A 19,901-nucleotide genomic window follows, 5' to 3' on the forward strand; every position below is an offset into this window, starting at 1 on the left:
GCTGCTATTTGTTACCTTCGGTATCACTTTGGGGTTTTAACCTTAAACTGAGAAAGAAACACATGGAAATATGTTTAAAACTTTCAGTGACCTACTTGCAACATGCTTTAGATTTGTTAAAAGATTTGCAAATCTTTTGATGAGTTTCATCTACTTTCCAGATGTCATCGTAGAAACCAATGTAATATTACCATGTGCTATAAAAACTTCCGGCAGCTCTATTAACAAGTTTCCCATGATGTAATTAGAAAGAAGGTGCAGTGTTTTCTTTGGCATCTGTGGGTAAAATGCTGTGCATACTTATGCTGCTGTAAACCTAGGCCAACTCTTCATTTTAATGAAGTTATTTTGGACTTAGTTCATGTCAAATTTGGCTATACCTTTATCTATAGCTGGATATCTTCCCCAAGGGGCAAATACAGCAAATATTGGACCTTTTCTTTGTATAGGAAGACACTATTCTTGGTATCAAGGAGGTTGCTACTATTCTGACCAATATAAATGCTGTAAAATCTTTCAGGTCCAGCTTCAGGTGGGGTTTTCAGATGTGTCCATACCTTGCTTGAATAAGTTCGAGCATGTGCAAGTGCTGAAGTCAGAGCCTTCAAACCTTTCCTCTACACCTCTTATTTCCTTTCTGTTTGCTAATATGTTATGTGAGGTTCATGGTCAAGAGCCATTCTGGAGTTGGATGCCACATATCTATTACAAAATATATATTTTCTTTCACAAAACATTGATCTCCTTCTAATTGGAGCCAACTAAAATCTCTGGTAGTAGCTAGGTTGGTGCTCATGCCAGTTCTCTACCACTGGTGTAGGTAGTTGGCTTTGGACTGTGATAACACACACAGGCATGTTCATTACTGGTTTTCACAAGACACAAAAACTGCTTTGGACTTGGAAGTTACCTATCATTTCTCATCCAGAGAAGCATTTGCATATGTACACAAATGGCCTTTGCATAAGGCCTTGTTGCCTTCATTTCTTTTTCTTTTTTTTTACCTAAACAAATAACAAACAAAAAGAAATGGAACTAGAAGGGGGAAAAATTAAGTTTTAATGGAAACACATTTCATCTTTTGCTTTCTGCTTACCATAAAACATTAACATAGTAAACAAATTGATCTTTGCTCTTAAGTTCTTTAATAACATACATTATTTTGAGTTTTGCCATGGCTAAGGTATGGTTAAACCATGTTGTGTTGCTGATCACATTCCAACCTCTCTCTTGTCACAGCTCTTTGACATCAAACTACATTTTTTAAAATAAAAGGTGTGTGTAACCCACTTCTGTTCATAGACACCTTCGTTAAAAAGTCACCATTCGGGGGGAATATTTCGGTACATTACTGGTAATGGCTTGTTCTGACCAAAACTGCTTTTCCTTGGGACATTATTTCAAAGCCCAAGCATTCCCATGGTCAGTCCCTGCTGTGTGCCATACAGCACCTCTCTAAATGCTGCACCCCCACACGAAAAGTTTTTATAGGATGCTCTGAAGCATTCTATTCTAGACTGCTAGGCCAATCATAGGACTGTTATAGTGGTCTTACAATAGCAGACAGAGCTATTTGAAAATAGGGGTATGGATAAAAAAAAGAGAGAAAGTGTCACTTTGGTCCACTTTTCAGAGTGGTTGGTGTTATAATATATAACCTTTTTTTTTCATTTTTTTAACGCAGTGTAGTTCACAATAATTTAAAATACTCTATAGACATTTAAACGATATACAATAATATAACTTAATTGGATTCCTCAGTTGTACTTAACAAATACTATCCTAGTATATTTACAGTATCTAGTACCATAAGACTGTGCATTACTGTGTTTGGGAGCTTTATTTGCTTCCTGTCAAGAATGTAGTGGAAGTACAGTATATCACTATTATTCAACAACGATACCCATGAACAAAAGGGACTTTGAATTATGTGGAGTGACTCTAGGATTTTGAGGGTCCCTGTTGACTTCTGTGAAGCTGCACTTGTTCATACCAAACAATATTTAGATATTTTTTGGTATTTAGAAAGTAACAGCAACATCAAGAAAAAAAAAGAGCAACTTTGCATTGCTCTGTGGGAGACTCATCGAAGGGGTCTGATTTTCAGAGGGTAAGTGCTTGGTGCCAGAAAGACAGGTCCTCATGAGTGTTCAAATGAAAATCCCCGAGTTATTTGTTACTTTTGATAATACAAACTACCTAAAAATTGCAGAGGTAATTCTGGCTCATTCAGAAATCCAGCATGGGAGCTGGTGGAGCAGCAGATCCACCAGCCCCTTGCCCCAAGAGCACTGTGCAGAGTGACAAGTGCTTCCGTGTCAAGTGGGGAGGGCTCATGGCTGTGCAGCCCCTCAGTAATAGTAATAAAATTAAACAAAAGCTAGAAATGCAGATATGCAGATGTAAGGAAATTTTTAATCCAAGTTTTCAGGAAATCAGGTAGGGACCCTTGGGACAAGCAAATATTTATATGATTAAATGGGCTTTGTTATAAGTGGTCATAAGTGGCTCTTGGGGTTGAAAACACTAGATTTTACAGTAGTAAAATATCTGAGGATTTTAAAAAAATCTCTCACAGGGAAAAGGCATGTGAATTAGGACTGAGTGCTATGCAAAAAGTAAGCTTCTTTCTTAACATTCATGTGTTTACCTGGGGTATGTTATTGCCAACCTTAGAACAACAATGACACAGACTAACTCAAATTTTAGTTTTCTTATGCTCAAGAAGCCACCACAGCTCACAGGATGCAACAACCTAGAGCTCAGCTACCATACTTTTATTAACTTCTCAGTTCATACTGAGCATAAGTTATTTAAAACTCTTGGAAATATTCACTTCGAACCATTTAAAGGTAAAACACAATGCTTGAAAGGTTCTGCCAGTGTATTTGACAGCAAAGCAAAACCTTTGTTATTTGTCGAAGCATGTTTCCGTATCCTAAAAATCCCTATGAGGAGCTGAGAGCAGGTGCTCCACACCTCAGGCCTGAGTCTAAAAAAAAGTCATTCTTATTCAGGAGGCAAGCAGGGAAAAGTCTTTATCAAACATTTGTAACCACAGTTTCATCTGATGTTTTTGCTCAGTTCTGATAATTGCTTAAGGTCTACAGTAATTGAACTCTCTAATAGTGGAGTGACAACAGATCAGTAGCATTGAAGAACTTAGGGAGAACCAAATACAAAAGTCATAAAGTCAGAGTTCCAATAAGTTTACATTTAGTACAGAATTAAGACATAGCTACCCGTTAGTGCTTAGAATTTTTTGATACTATTAAAAACATAAATAATTATTTTTAATGTTCATTCAAAGAGTTCCAGTGTCACTGGCAGCTGATGTATTTTTGTGAACATTTTTTTTCCAAACCGATAGTGGAGTATTTCTGCCATAGATTTTGCTCCCTATCAGTTGTTTTCTCTCTACCTGCTTTTTTAGAAATTTAGGGATTTTTGCAGCAAGACTGCTGTGTTCTAGTCAGTGAAGATTCCATTTCCTTAAAAAAAAAGTCTTTGTTTGCACGGGGCTCAACAGTTTTGTTGTTGTAAAATAGGAGAAAGTGTCCTTTTCTTTTAAATGTCATGGGAGCTGCAATGCCATCAGCTTCTCTGATATGTATAACTTAAAACACTAAGAGAAGTCTACAACACCCGGATTGTAGGTAAAAAAAAAGAAAAAAAAAAAGAGAGAGAGAGAGAAAGTTTCATGTGGTTGTCAACATCACCTTAATCCTGTTGCCCTTGTTTCCAAAGCAGTTGCAACAGCCAGCCAGCCAAAATGCACCATCCTTAGAAGTGTAAGTAGTAGTGGGGAGGGAGTGGTTGTTGCGGTGTTGGTTGGGGTTCTTTTCCCCAAGAAGATTAGATGTGCAAAATGATGCTGTCGTCGTTTGTTGTACTCCACTTTCTTCACTCGTGGCGATTTGTTCTGTTCGTTTGCACATGATGCCATTATTTGCAGGTGAACACCTCTGTCCGCTCGCTACATGTGTTGCACTTCACAAAGCAGCACCAGTGGAATTTGCAATTACATTGCCACACCTTGGTGTACTGGTGTGTGTTGTACCCTCTTCCACAGCACATCATGTCACACCCATCCGCGTTGGGAGAGGTACGGTTGCAGAGTCGTCCCTGGGTACCGACGCTCCCTGTGGAAGCATCTTCCTCACAGTAGTTGGGTGACTTTTCAATATACACTAAATCCGTTTCCATTGGTTTCTGGTAGCTCTTAATCTGCTTGATCTTCAGGAAGGTTGGCTGTCTTAGTCTACTGGCTCGTACCACCTCCACTTGCACTGCAGCATTGTATTTCTCTTTCAAAATATATCCAATCTCTCTGAATTTAGGAAGTGTGGTCCAGCAGGTCTTTGTTGTACAGGAACCTGAAACTCCGTGACACTTGCACTCCAATTTCATTCTCTCTTCGAGAACCTATGTGTACAGACATTTGCATATTCTTACTGCAGGAAAACAGTATTACAAGCTTGCCTAAACATCAGTCTCTTTATTTCATATAAATATTCATTACTTCTCACCTCCCAGCAGAATGCTCGTAACACCTTTTGTTTTATGTGACACCTGGTTGGAAATGTCGTGTTTTGTCAATTTCCCGGAAAAAAATGTCATTTGGTTTCAGAACACTGAAGAATATTCGCTTACATTTCCGAAGATATGTCTTTAGTGCCACATGTGACTTAAAATTTTTCAAACCATTTTCTTTTTGAAAACAGAAAGTAAAAATGTGGGGTTTTTTCCCAAGTGGTGTAAGATTCAGAATACTTAACCTTAATTGCTTTAAGTAATGATCAAAAAATGTTTAAATAATCTGGACCAGCTTTAATATCACAGAACCATAGATATATACTGTGTGGCTGAAGAGGCATACATGCAAGTGGGTTGGAACTAGATATCTTTCAGGTCCATTCCAACCCAAACCATTCTATGATTCTGCAGTCACTGCATAATTAAAGATTTTGCCTATATACCTATAGCTACACTGGCAGTGGTGAGCTTAGTGACTATTCCACCCACAGAACATCCCACCCCCTTTAAAAGCAGCACTCCTTGCAGGATCTAGTCTGACTATCAAGCAAATGATTAGCCACAAATACATTTTTTCCCACTAGGACAATGACTGCTCAACATTAGAAGGAAAAGAAAATCCACTGAAGGGTCCTGTTCAACAGAGAGCCAAAGAGAAACGGGAGCATTTATTATTGCTATTGCTAGAGGAGGTTCATCTAGAGGAGGTTAATCTGGCATCAGACAGCCCCTATAAGGGACCCAAACTGGTGGATGCTCAGGCTCGTGCCTTCCTGTTTCTGCTCTAGTCAAGCCATGACAAGATTGGCACATCCCTCCTTCCCAGGCATGGGTGTGTGCCCGTGGGGAAGGCAAGAGATGCCCTCCCGCTCTGCGTGCGCGGCAGAGGGGAACGCAGCCTCACGGAAGCTCCTCTCTGTTTTTCTGCCCTCGCGCTACCACTTAAGCCTGACCATAATTACACCCACAGTCATCATTAGCTTATGAAAATCAAGGCCTAAGAACAAAGCGAACTGATCTTTCCCCTTCGCAATGGGATGCTAACAAAGAAATATGAGCTACTGAGCTTGTCTTAAAGCATTACTGATGCTGCAGACCATCTCCTGTAGTGGTTTCACTGCAGATCCCAGAACATGACTGAAATGGGCAAGGGATAAAAGGGCCGAAATCTGAGTACAATGGCATAATGAAGTAGGAGGGAGTAAAAAATGCTTACTGCTTCAGAAAGTGGCCTTAAAATAAAAGCTGTACAGATCTGGTTATCCCTGCAAATAGAGGGCACCCTCCTGAGTTGTTTGAGTTTCACTTAAATTGTATGGTTTGTTTTTTCCCAAATTTCTGGGGTTTCAATATTAAAGAGAATATTGGGTTTGGATTCTTCCTTGCCAACATACAGTAGCAACGACAAGACAGCTGAGCAACCTATGCAAGAATCATAGAATATCCTGAGTTGGAAGGGATCCACAAGGTTCATCTAATCCAGCTCAGGACAGTCCCAAGATTCACACCATGTGCCTGAGAGTGTTGTCCAAATGCTTCTTGAACTCTGTCAGGCTTGAGGCCATGACCACTGCCCTGGGAGCTGTTCCAGGGCTCAAACACCCTCTGGGTGAAGGACATTTTCCTAATATCTAACCTAAACCTCCCCTGACACAGCTTTAAGCCATTCCCTTGGGTCCTGTCACTTGTCACCAGAGAGCAGAGATTGGTGCCTGCCCCTTATGTAGGAGTTTTAGGCTGCTATGATGTCTCCCGTCAGTCTTCTCATACCTTAGACCATCTGGAACCATGGGCTTTTCCCAGGTCAGGGTCAAGTAAGCCTATCAGAGGAAGAAAAGGTGTTTTCCAGGAAGGTTTACTGGGTTAGGGAAGAAATTCCTATAGCTACAAATACTCTGAAAAAGAAAATTAGCAAGGCTGTGATGAGCTTGTTTTTGTGGACACTGGAATGCCCTGACACATCTTCCTGTCTTCCCTACCTCAAAAAAAGAGGAAACTTGCCACATTCTGCTGCAGCAGCAGCATTTCAATGGCAGTGAATAGAGGAATGCATTATGATATACTCCAAGGTCTTTCAAGGATCTCCAGGGCCTCCTCTGTGTCCATTTCAGGCCTGTGCTGAAGGACATGATTGTTCAAAGACCCCTGAACAAGATTTCAATCCTGTTCCACAGATGTGGTAACAAGTAGCCTATTGGTATTTTGATGTGTGTGTAGATATGTATAAAAGTGCTTAGAAGCTGTTCTTGATATTGCTGAAATATGATGGGATTTTTTGAAACCAGCCTGTTTCTACAGCTTTCTCAACCACTGGTCAACACGCAGTTGCAGCTACAAGAACTGCAGCAAAATCCATGACAAAATGTGGATGGAGCCTACCTTCCCTATACCTTCACCAAAGAACACTAAGGTCTGAGGACTTCCAGGAAAGCATTGCCCATGGGATCTGTCACCCCTGAGTCATACTCCCTGGGCAGTAAACCTTGGTGAAGTATACACGTTTTGTCATGCTCTACATGTGTTTCTGATGTCTGTATTTTGGTTGAAAACACCAAGCCAGTAACGTAGAGAGTGGGAGGAGGTGAAGTTTGTGAGGCTCCTTATCCTTGTGTGGGCTCAACACTCTGGGCACTGTTCCAGGGAGTCTCTGTCTTTGCCACTGATGTGCTTCCCTGACACACTAGAAAGTGTCATTGTTCCTGGAAGACAGATATCATCCATTCTGGAGTCCTAGGTGAAATCTTTGTAAATGTATATTTATATATGGATGTCTGTGTGTATATATACTGTATGTTTGCCTGTGTGCATATTTGGTTGAGATGCTGCCATTTATATACATGATTATATACATTATAAGTATTATATATAGAGACTACCTGGCACCCTCTGTAGTACAATCTCCAGCAACTTTATCCTGTCTTGATTTCTTTTTTTTGTCATTATCTCTCTGAAGGTCCAGTTTCATGGACCTGAGCAGAAACCTGATTTCACTGCTGTACTTTTTCAAAAGTTCCCACTGTTTGTGATGGTAGAAGAACTTGCAAATGCAAGCCCTGCAGGCTCTAAAAAAAAGCAGAAGTTTCAAAAAGTATTAATTCAGGCTCCTGTAACCAATCTTGCAGGTTTTTTTTATTTTTTGGAGGCTTCTCTCATGAATGTGGAATGCTTGGGGTTACAACACTGAGCGCAGGCCCAATCATCAGGTAGTTAAATTCCTGAATGCTATAATTTGTGTGCCCACAGTCAGCTGTGGGTATAAAATTGTGCCCAAAAACTTGGAGGTCAGGGAATACAAGGCTCAAACTAAGCAGATTCTAAGCAACATATTTTCCCCCTCTTTCTATCCAGATGCTGCAGAGTGTTCCTCTTTGCTGACAAGCCAGCATGCTCCAGCTTTCCCAGAGGTATATCTGTCTGCATGGTATCTCAAGCAGCTTCCCACTTGCCAGCTGGGTGCCACAGGACCTGGCAAAGGTGGCTGGATCTGACCCTGTTTTCTCAATGCTCTGAATGAAGAGTGACTAACATTTTGCTTCCTAAATGTCCCTCCAACTCAGCTTTCCTTAGCAAAAATTCCCATCAAAGCTTTGACCCTGAGCCTTAAAGGTACTTATTTACTCAAATCTAATACCCTACACCAAGCTAGGTGCCTGATTAAAGATTGAAAATCATTAGCTCATATGACCCACTCTCTCAGCAGTTACATTTGTCATATGTCAGTGCCTCGTATCTAATCTTGAGTGGTTTAAAGCAGGATCTACCTTCGAGAGCAAATTCCCATCGTTGGGCTGTGCTGCCTCAGACTAATCGTAGGAACATTCCTTAGGTCCCTTTTCCACATACATACAGGCCCACTCCCATCCCAGTATGATCTTGCCAAGTAAAATTTTCTAACTACTGCTACTTTGTTAAATGAATTGCGAAATAAAACATTAAAGATTTCTTATCCCACATCTTTTTATACCTATAGAAGTCTGACACTGAAAATGCAATTTGAGGGCTGTCCACTGCCAGTTAAGTAGAAAAAGACATGCAATGACCAAAATAAAACAAAATTATATGCATGAGAAGAAATTATTTTTTTCAAGTTCCATATCTAGACCCAACTGCATAACATCAGATACAGTTTCTGTACATATTAAAAATCCTATCTGGATCAAGTATGTAAAAACAATAGTAACATTTTGTGTGTGTGTGTTTTGGCTTGCCTTTTCTGGTTTGTGTTTTCCTTAATGGAAATGCACATTTTTGGACCAGATGTTGAATATAACAAAATCCATATTACTTTTTGACTGCAGTATCAAAAAGAAATAGAATACTTTAGGGGTTTTTCCCCATCAAATATGCAAGAGATCAACTCTTGTTTTGGATAATAACTACCAAAAGAGACAGATGCTGGTCACAAGATGTCACCACTCCTTTGATACTCATGCAGCTGCAGTCACGAGAGCCAACGGTTTGGCAATGATATGTAGGCACTGGCTAACAAAAGTCTCAGTGCAGCCTAGGGTCCACCACTGCTAACAAAATACTGATCTCATGGACTCATCTGGGAATCCAAGTTGGGTTTGTTTGGGTTTGGTTTTTGTAACTTGGATAGCCAGGCGTGTAACTAACATTAGTAGGGTGTAATGCTACTCCTCTAATACAAATGTCCTTTGTTAATAGCAGATCTCAGAGCCCAAAATTGAGCAGTTAATGCCATGTCTCCTCAGATTGTGCCCAGCCCTGTGAAGAGAAGACATGGAGCCAGAAGGGTGCTTCAGCTGCATATTTTTCTTTCTGCTCCTCTGTGAAGCTGTTCCATCAAGCATCAGAACAGTATTTACACTCTGTGGGATAGGAGATGAGGAACTGAATTACTGTGTTTACTTCTCCTTTTGTCACATCCCTATTTTTCTTATTGTTTAGTTCGATGGGAGCAGGGACCGTCCACTTTGCAGCAGGTGAGTATCCAACCATGCATAAGATGTTTTTTCCCTGGCACTGGACAGAGCTCAGCAGGGCTGAGGACCACGTGAGCTGCCAATTCACCTCCTCTTGCCCTCCACCTGACTCCCTAGGTAAGACATCCTCTTCCATAGTGTCCCCACTTAACGCATTAAAAAAACCCCGAAGAAATCCCACTGTGCTCTTTGCCCAAGTTCTCCTTTTGGCTAACAGGAGAATAAGCCTGGGATTTTGGGACCTTCTGCCCTTCAGATGGAAGTCCCTACTATTATGAGGATGAACTGTAGCCTAATCCATCAGTGTCTTTTCCCTGCCTTCTAGAAGAAAATAGCTGCTATGTTTGAGCAATAAAATACTGCAATTGATTAAAACTTTCTGAATTTTATTTTTACAGTAAGATGTTGCAAAAAGCAATAATCTTCAAAAGCACCCTCCCAATCATCCCCAAATCAAGTGTCATTGCTGTATTTCACTCTCTTTTCTGTGGAATTTGTTATAAAACTTGAAGATAAAATTTTAAATATCACCTGAAAGGGTTAAAAATATTTCATTTGTATTTCATTAGTAGTTTTCATTTGTAGTTTTATTCTGTCAGGCAGTATAGACATGTCAGGTTTGAGAGTGTACAGTGATATTTTATTAGATGAGTGATATCTGTCTTGCATGTATTGTGTGGTATGCATGGGCATGCACATTTCTAGAATAAAATCATTTAGCAAGTCCTAAAATATTTGGCTATTCCCCCCTCTAATTTTAAAGCAAACTGTTCAAAAAGTAGGATAGGACCAGATGTAGCTTCTGGCAGTCAATGTTAAGGGTGTGTTTCTGGAAGAAAAAAATAGGCTAGTAAATCCAGCCCAACTGGAAGCAGGAGACGTATCCTCATGAGATTTTGAGCCAAAGTTTGCATATTCAGGACATATGGATAAGCCTTAGTTATCCATCTAACCCACCCAAGCTGTAACACCAAACGTTTTGAAATTAGAGTTATATCTGTCTGCAAATCAGTTTAAGTGGGAAACTGGAAAGTATGGCATGAAACACAAGTATGGAAAGCTTTTCTTTCATGAGTGTTATCATGAGGGATGAGCAGTGAAATAATTTGTCTCCTTTAGAGAAAGAAACTTTCAGCAAATGATGGACTCGAGGCTGTAAAACCTGGAAATCCACATTCTTTAAATGGCTGAAATGACTTAGGAAACAAAGTCACATTTTTAAAAATACTTTAGGGTTATAAGAGCAAAAAATGAGTTGGCTTTCACTTTTGCAACTGAGATTCAACCTCCACTGTGACTTGGGAGCATTTCATGCAGAGTCTTTTTCTGGGCATTGCTTCTGATCCTTTGTCCTGCCAGGTGACAGTGAGAGCAGCCTGCAGCATATTAGGACATGCTCTGCAGCCTGCAGGAGTGAGTTGACTAATCCAAATGCTTTGTGTGAGGTGAAGGGAGCTAGCACTATCTTACATATTTTATGCACACACAATGCATATAAACGTGTAAATATCCATAGTTATGTGCACACACTATTTATGCAGTGTGTATGTGTATGTATATATATTTATATAATGAGTGGTGACCAACAAATCACCTCATTAGCTGTTCTACAGCCAAAGCATGTCAGCAAAAAACCCTTCCCAGTACCACAGTCCTGTGGCGCCAGAAACTGTGAGAACAAGCCATGGCTTAGATGGAAATGTTGTCCCAAGTAATTGAATAATCTCTTCTGAAAAGAGTCTGAATTATTTGGTTTTTTCCCATACACTCTTATCAAATGTTAAAATAAGCTGCTGTCATCTTCCAGGCATCCCAAAGAAACAACAAGAAAAAAACCCCTTGCCATTACAAGGGAATAAATACTGGAAGGGTATCAGGCCGAGTTGCTGGCAGTCAGTGTGATGGGTGTGTTTCTGGAAGGGAAAGGAGTAGGCCAGCTTGTTCTCCACATAACCACAGTCATTGTCTAGCATAAGAGCCTAACTGTAAGCTGCTGTCATCTTCCAGGCATCCCAAAGAAACAACAAGAAAAAAACCCCTTGCCATTACAAGGGAATAAATACTGGAAGGGTATCAGGCCGAGTTGCTGGCAGTCAGTGTGATGGGTGTGTTTCTGGAAGGGAAAGGAGTAGGCCAGCTTGTTCTCCACATAACCACAGTCATTGTCTAGCATAAGAGCCTAACTGATTGATAAACTGTTAGAAACATTTCTTTTCTTCTTTTTGGTAAAAGCTATGATCTGCTAGCAATTTGTCAGCTTGTTCTTTTAACTCGCCCCTTAAAAACAAACAAACAGAAACCCCCATTTTTATAAAGGAGATTCCCTGTGAGAGACAGTCATTGTTTTGAAGCTTTCAACAAAAAGTGAAGATTAATGGTGTGTATTCCCAGATGTTACTCTTTCTAAGTTCATTTATTCCAGAATAAAGATACTTGTTACTAAAAATACATGGCAGAAAGCTGTCTCATAAAACAGCATCAAAGCTGATTTGGTTTTGTTGGTATTTAATTTTTCATTACTCTATCAAAGTTTTGCCCACAGATCTCTCTGTAATCAGTCAGATTTGCAACAAGCTATTCTTTCAGTAACATTTGTGCTAGACTTACACTAGTCCTCCTTTGGGGGCTTGTTTTCATTTACCACACTTGTACTTTCCATCCTGAATCATAGAGGACATTTAAAAACTGAGGGGGAAGTTGGTTACTTTGCTCTTTTACACAGCATGCAGCTATTTTGCCACAAAGCATAAATCTTCCATCAGTAGCATATCATGTCACCAGGAATCCCCAAGAATTTATTTCTTCCAAATGGCATCAATGGCAAGTTTATGATTTTGTCACTGGTGCTATTCGTTACAAATTTATCAGAGACTTCACAAGTTTGCCATTAGCCAAAACAATTCCTAGAAGTGAAATGCAGAGCCATTAGGGGAAGCAATGTGGGGCAATTAGGGAATTCATTCAGTCCACAGTCATCAGAAATACCCTGAAAAGTCTAAATATCATCTTTTTTTTTCCAAGGAGGTACTTTATCAGGGTGTTGTGCCGAGCATTTCAGTCCCAGACTCAAGAAGGGCTTCTTCAAATATATCCATTACAAAGGAATACTAGGAAAAATATATGGACCTGCTACTGAATGGGAGACCTCTGACAGAGTGGCTGCAGAGAAGGCATATATACTAAACGTCTTCTTTGCTTCAGTCTTCACTTCCAAGTTTAGATCTCAGAAATCCCTGACCCAGGAGACCAGGAAGAAGGTCTGGAGAAAAGAAGACTTCCCTGTGGTTAAGAAGGGCTGGGGTAGAGACCATTTAGTCAAACTTGTCATCCATAAGCCCATAGAATCATAGAATTTAAGGGTTGGAATGGACCTTATAGATCATCTAGTCCCTACCCCCATGGACCCTGATGGGATGCATCCACTACTGCTGAGGGAACTGGCAAGACATAATTGTTAGCCCACTCTCAATCACTTTTGAAAGGTCAAGGAGAACAAGAGAGGTGTCTGAGCGCTGGAAGAAAGAAATGTCACCCCAGTCTTCAAAAAGGACAAGACAGAGGACCCAGGGAACTACAGGCCAGTCAGGTCCATTCCCTGGAATGTAATGGAACTGATCATCCTGGATGTCATCTCTAAGCATGTGGAAGACAAGAAAGAGATCAGTAGTCTGCATGGAAAATCATGTTTGACCAAACTGTTTGCCTTTTATGATGGGATGAACATGCAGCATATCCCAAGCAGAACGTGCATCAGGATCTCTGTTGGGGTGGTACAGGGCACATCACAGAGGGTGTGGGTTTAAGCAGGCATGATAATGCATCTAGCAGTAACATACTCCATTGTAAGTTTAGATTTGGCTTCCATCTTCTTTTGCCTCCAAGCACAATGCATGACATTGAAGTGAAACACCTAAGAGAATTGGTCAGACCTGGAGCTGGTCTTCACAGCTGATGGTCAACTGCTCTATGAGGTGCTTTTACAGCCATGGCAGAAAGTTTTGGAAGAAGAGATTGTGTTCCTCTTAAGGCTGCTTTTCTGTCTGGCTCTTCAGTCAACTGTCACCTACACATCTGGAGACTTCAATGTCAACTGTCATTGAAGTAGCGATCCTGTCTCTACACTAGAGATTATACCTCTCTCACCACGTGGAATGTATATAGTATTTTCATCCCGATGAACAACTGCCCATACAGCACCTTCAGTTTCAGTGTACAGTCAACTGCAACTGAGTGTTACTAAGCAAAATCCAGATGGTAAGATAATTGCACTGTTTCCATCACCCGCAACTCAACCGTCTCTGCCCAGTGCTCAGTGCAGAACTGAAAGCACACACTGTTTTAGAAGACAAAATTTCCGTCTAACTTTGGGAGCTGTAGGTGAAGGATTATATTGGATCGGTATTTTGGTATACTGGATTCTTCTGCAACGCTGGAGGGTTTTTCCTGAGGGAAAGCTCTTTGAAGGGTATAGTAAAATCTCTCCTAACATAGGGACATATTATGCAGAAATCTTATTATGCTATTTAAAGGGAAAGCTTTAAGAGCTGTGAGGATTGTTATTCAATGGATATAAATCATTGTAGCTCCATGATGTTTAATTTTTCCATGGCAAGCAACTCAGCCATGGTTGTAGACATGAACCTGTTTCTTCTTCCAGAGTGACACTTATGCAACCATTTGTAGCCCACCAGTGACAAAGGGGCAGTTGTTTATTTGCTAAGAAGTGAATTGTAAACTGCTATGTGTATTTCATTAGAGCTGGGGTCAAATTTGTGTTCTGGATTTGGCTGGAATAAATAGCCACAAGTGCTGTGGGAGTTGAGCAATGCACACACTCAGTCCTGCCCTCTCAAAAGCCCCAACAACCCTTGCTAGATTTTTGCAAACGAGATGAAAAGCAACGATTTATCATTATGTCAAACACCTGCAGCAAGGTCCTCTCTGTTATCAAGGGGACTGGAAAGAAGGCTTAGGAAGCAGACAGGTTTAGAGGAGCTTCTATAATACATGGACAGCTCTGAATAAAAAGAAACTAGCAAAATGTAAGTGTTAGATGCCATTGGGTGATTTGATGTGGGTGCAGTAAAACAACAAAATGTAAGCATTAGATGCCACTGGGTGATTTGATGTGGGTGCAGTAAAACAGCAGAGAGAGGGGTCAATTCTCAGGGAATGCCTCTTGCCACCAAGCCAGCCTCCCCCCATCCTCCAGCACACACAGACCCCCATCCCTCATCCTTTCTGGAATACCTTTCTTCCAGCCTCATTGTTGTGCAAGTTCATCAGCCTCCGTGCATTCTTTTTGATTTCTCGGGCATCAACAAACCTCCGGGAGAACTCAATGCCGTATCTGATATCCGCAGAGCAGCCTCCCCACTTCCAGCCCTCCTCCTGGTTGTAGTAGCCCTGTTTCTCTCGGTCACAGCCACAATTGCTGAGGTTGCCCTGGCTGCAGGCGGCCGTGACAGCGTGTGCAACCCCGGCAGCAGTAATGGCATAGGTGAACGCAGCTTCCCTGCTTCCTGTGGAGAGAAGCCAAAAGCTGATGGGTTGGCAGAAAGGCAGCACTTACCTACTAAAGAAAATACACACATTAGCCTCAGCAAGGGTGTCAGGCAGCAGTGAGAGGAGGGAATTACTACTCAGTGTGTCTTTCTCATTCTTACATCTTTAAAATGCTTGGCTCAACTGGGGCATATTACCCCAGGTATGCAGCCATGTGATAGTCCCACCTAGCCCCCTTCACCAGAGGGAAATTTGGCAATGACTCTGGACAGTGGTGAGGTGAGGTCACAAGATTTGTCTTTACACTGTCTAGTCAGGTTTGCAGGCTGAACTTTATCTATTTCAAGTGAATAATAAGGACATTAGGGGCAATGCTCACCAGAAAACAATAGTGACCACTAAGGATTGACACTGCATGGAAAAAGAAAAGTGTTCAGACAACAAAAAAAGTAACAGGACACATATGAGAAATATTATTAATCCAACTTTATAAATGCTCCAGTAGCATCCATTAGTGATGCTGAGTGTAAAGTATTGCAAGAGAGGCCTGCAGAGACAAGAGCTGGGTAGGTTCCATTTTCTTTCAAGGTGAAGTAGAGGCTACCCCTTTCCCTTGCTGACTTCTCCTGTGCGTTAAGTTTGCTGTAATGACTCTTTTCTGCTCCCACTCTGACTCAAACCTCTTCATTACCATGACTATTGAGCATACAAGAGGCATGGGCTGTGGCAGCACTATTGCCTCTCCAAAACAGGTGAGATACTGTTATAGAAGCACAGTTATATTAAAAAAAAATTTTAGAAAGAAGTTCTTCTTTTTCCTATGATGCCACTACTTGCCAAGGTTCTTCATTCCCAGTTCCTGTTGATAATGAATATATAAAGAGAGGTAAACAAGGTCCCTTTCTTTCCTGGTTGGCTGAGTTGCCTGTGGGGTGCAAGAAGACACCCAGGCAGAATCATACAGCCTATCCCTGCTCTCACATGAGACCACACTCTGTCACTGACTTCATGTAGGGCTGGATCATGGCCCTTGGTGTTTTGCTGCTCTTATTTATAACTCTTCCTCACAAGTTGCCTCCTCAGCACTAGCATCATTTTCCTCTGTGTGTTTCTCGGGTGATAAACACACAACCTTGTAACCCTGCAGCCAAAGAACAACGGCAAAGAATTTGCAGAAAGTTGCTGAAATGTTTTAACGACCACACACAGATCTTTAACATCATTGATGGATTTGGGAAGGGAAAAAAAAGGAACAAATTTTCCAGAGGAGAAAAAAACCCAAACCCAAACCTTAGAAGCTATTTTTAATATTTTAATTTTAGAATTCATAGATATCACAACTATTCTGGGATGACCAGTGCACAGTGGGGGGGTTTTATGCTTTACATTTCTGATTTTCATAGATACCTTCCTGAAAGACGACACCACTGCCAGATATGAGGTAGATCCTAGAAGAAACAACCAGAAACTGGGTTTTGGCACCATTAACTTGTTTCTCCAAAGTAATAAAAAAGAAACTTTAGGTGAGAGAAAAACAGAAGAGTTCTGTGTTCTTCAGCTATCAAGAAGGTTCAACTGACTTGTGTATTATTTGAGCACATCACATAATTGCAGGACTGACTCTGCTTTCAGACACAGAAGTGTTTTGTCGGGGTGTACGATGTGTGTAGTCTGGTTCAGTGGTTCCCAAACCATGGTCCACAGAACATTGGTGGTCCAGGAGGCCACGGTAAAGGGTTTGCAGCTAATCCACAGAGCCATATTAAACACTGTTTTTCATAGTGTTTTCAATTAAAAGTTTGATGATAACGATGCCTGGTGGTCCATAAGAAATTCTGAGGGTTGATAGCAATCCAAAAAAGTTTGGGAATCACTGTTCTGGTTCCTAGTGTGATCTCTATAAATGTGTATCTATATTCACGCCTCTCCTCTTCACTCGCCAGCTGAAGTCAAACCTGGAACCCACGTTTTAAACTGTCCTATTGACTTGCAGGATTTCTTTCTTCATTTTCTTTAAATGAAAATCTATTCTTAATCTATAAATGGAAATACTGGAAATATGAGATGTAATAGAAGATACGTGTATAGGTACCTTTTCCTTTTCTTCAGGGTGAGGGTAAACAAGAACACAAAATCAGATCCAGGGAAAGTTTTGGTTTAGACACCTTTGAAACACATATAGAAATGCTTATGAACAAGCAGAAACATAGTGCTGTAAGGGAACATCGTAGCTGTGCCCTACTGTTTGGTAGATTCACTCAGAGATTAGCTAGAGACAGGTTGCTGATGTGTGTTTAAGCTTGATATATTCCACATGTATCCAGAGCAGATGGTAAGACATTTTTATTATGCCCACTGTGTCTGTGACCTGTCCCTGAGTTTTCACACAGTGCTTCTCTTGATCAGTTTTGTAAAACCAAAGAATATCCTGTCTTTATTTTCCTTTCTTTTCCCCTCATTCCCATTATACACCCAATTACATTCAGGAATAGGGGAAAACATCTCTCCTTCACCTGCTTGAGAGCTATAGCAGTGATTGAATTATCTCAAGTCATGGGATTATATCAAATGGAAGCCACACTGACTCTCTGAAGAGATGACTCTCCTGTTTCAATGCAGCTCTAAAATAAAAAGGACTCAGAAATAAGATCTGGCTTGAAAACCAGATTTCTTTAGCAAGCTAAATTGTCCTGCTGAGAATTAAGTTTTGGGGCGTTAGTATTTTTTTAACTAGAGGATGTTCTAAAACTTCACTTGAACTTCAGTGTAAGCATTACCTCAGCAGTTCACTAAAGTCCTAGGATCAGTAGAGTCTATCAGAAACTGCTGATGGGGGAGGGAGGGGAACCTCTGTGCTCAGATAATTGTCTGTTGTACACAAAGCTTTCCATTAGCATGTCATCACTTGGAATCAGTTCTAAGCAAGTCTTTGTTAGGCAGCTAAAAATATTTAAGTAACAATTGCCGTGATACCTGAATGGAGAACAATAATCTCATTTTATGGAATTCTCTGAGATTTCAAAAATATTCTAGTTCTGCAATAAAACAGAGGCAAGTCTTTCCAGAAATGATCATGAAATTAGACATAAATAGCAACAGATTTGGGATTTGACCAAATTTTTGGGCTAGATTTTTGTTTTTCCAGTGAATATCCTGGTTATCTAGCTATTTCACACTGTATATGCTCAGTATCTGTGTTTCAGAAGAAAAATTCTTGTTTGACTTCCCAAAGTTTTCTGTCACATAGACCAGAGTAAACCTGTCGAGATTTTTATTTTGGTGAAAAAGACACTGCCTTGGCATTTACTGCAACCCTTGGAAACATCCATTTCTCTGTCAGATGTGCCTGCTATGGTGTCAAAGATGACAGCTCCAATTTAATTCCCAAAACATAGAAGCAATATTTTCATGAGTAACATGATCTAATAACTGTCTGATCTGATAACTGTCTGATCAACTGACTCCAATGGGAGATGAACACCAGTAATAATTGAAATTAAGCCTTTTGTTTTTGGTGAAGGTGCTGAAGGCCACTTCTAGCAATTTGCCAGGCCATCAGAGAAGTCTTGCCCGTGGTCTGCTGACCTGAGTTACTGCCATTTTCCAAAGCCCATTTGCATTCTAATAGAGGGCTGTATTTCAAAAGTGCTCTAATACCCAGCAGTGCAGATAGTTGCTGCTCAGACAGACAGATGATTCCTTAAGTCAGTGACTTCTGGAAGATAGGGTAGGGGGAGCCTATATATCTGTTGTTGGAATTATGGAGTAGCTTATATTTTACCCCTCATTTAGACGTCATTTCTAACTTAGTTTTTGACTGCTAACTGAGCACTAAACTTAAAATGGTCTGATGTGGAAATTATACAAGTTTTGTAATTGCTGTAGATTGCTACACTCAAACAAGCATAGATACAGCAGAGTATTTTCAGCCTGTAACCACAATCAGCTGAGAATCATATATGCAAAGTAGACATTCGATCATTCAGCTGTGAGTGCAGAGTTAAGGATTTAACTGTTCCATAGTTAAATGCAAGACATCTATTTTTCTGAGTAACTAGATGAGAATATGTCTATTGCATACATCATCCTGAAATGACTCATGTCAGCAACTAGATGAATAAGGCTGCCACTGAACATCAGCTACTAGAACTGTAATTTAACTCGAAATATTACACTGTAGAATATACACTGTTTGGCCAGTAACTTCCTAAATCTTGGATCAGCAATGATAGAAAAAAGTACTACATGCTGCTGTTAAACAAAACAAATTCCTCATGCACTTCCACAAGGCACCAGATTGATTATATGACACAATACAATATAGGTCAGTGGGAAGAAGAAATGAACCACAGCAGAAGTTTAATTTTTTTGCCAAATCTACCCTTTTCAACAAGTCATTTTTGTGAGTGAAAACTGAGGACACATTGAGTAATTTTTTATAGCAAAAGACAATAGATACATCTAGAAGAGTAAACTAAAAACTTACCCTAAGTAGTGTTGGATGAAGACTTTTATAGACAAGTTTATTTCCTTTGTAATTTTGTATTTTATTCAACATACTCATTAGCAATTCCCAAGGAAAATACTGCAGGCTCTTCTCTTTGGACTCAATCCAAGGGCAATACTAGTCAGTGAGAGTTTTCTCACTGTCTGGAGCAGATCCTCTCTCTATTTGCATTTTCAGTGTAATTAGTTTTGAGCTTCATGGTTTATAGAAGCAGGGATTAATTTAATTTCTCTGTCCCTCTGTCTTTCTGTACCCAGGGCTGCATGTCAGAACAACAGACCACTGAAATCAGTTTGTACGAGGAGAAAAAATGCTGCAGCAAAGCAGGGCTAGCAGGAAACTCAGGAGGGTCTCTACTCTGACCATCAACCCTAACTCAGGCTAATAATAAAGGTGTTCTTCACAAC

At 40.5% G+C, this 19,901-nt stretch overlaps 1 protein-coding gene across 1 annotated transcript in view; it reads right to left on the reverse strand.

Moving 5' to 3' along the window:
- Positions 1-3,705: 3,705 nt before the first annotated feature.
- WNT7B (wingless-type MMTV integration site family, member 7B) overlaps positions 3,706-19,901 on the reverse strand; it is a 44,205-nt gene continuing 28,009 nt past the window's right edge. The window contains exons 3-4 of the mRNA XM_009085132.1: positions 14,733-15,004; positions 3,706-4,425 (exon numbers count right to left, since the gene is read on the reverse strand). Of these exons, the coding sequence (XP_009083380.1) occupies positions 3,946-4,425; positions 14,733-15,004 (752 nt within the window). The 3' untranslated portion in view covers positions 3,706-3,945. The remainder of the gene's footprint in view (positions 4,426-14,732; positions 15,005-19,901) is intronic.

Source organism: Acanthisitta chloris, unplaced genomic scaffold, assembly GCF_000695815.1.
Source record: "Acanthisitta chloris isolate BGI_N310 unplaced genomic scaffold, ASM69581v1 scaffold1042, whole genome shotgun sequence".
Classification (NCBI taxonomy): domain Eukaryota; kingdom Metazoa; phylum Chordata; class Aves; order Passeriformes; family Acanthisittidae; genus Acanthisitta; species Acanthisitta chloris.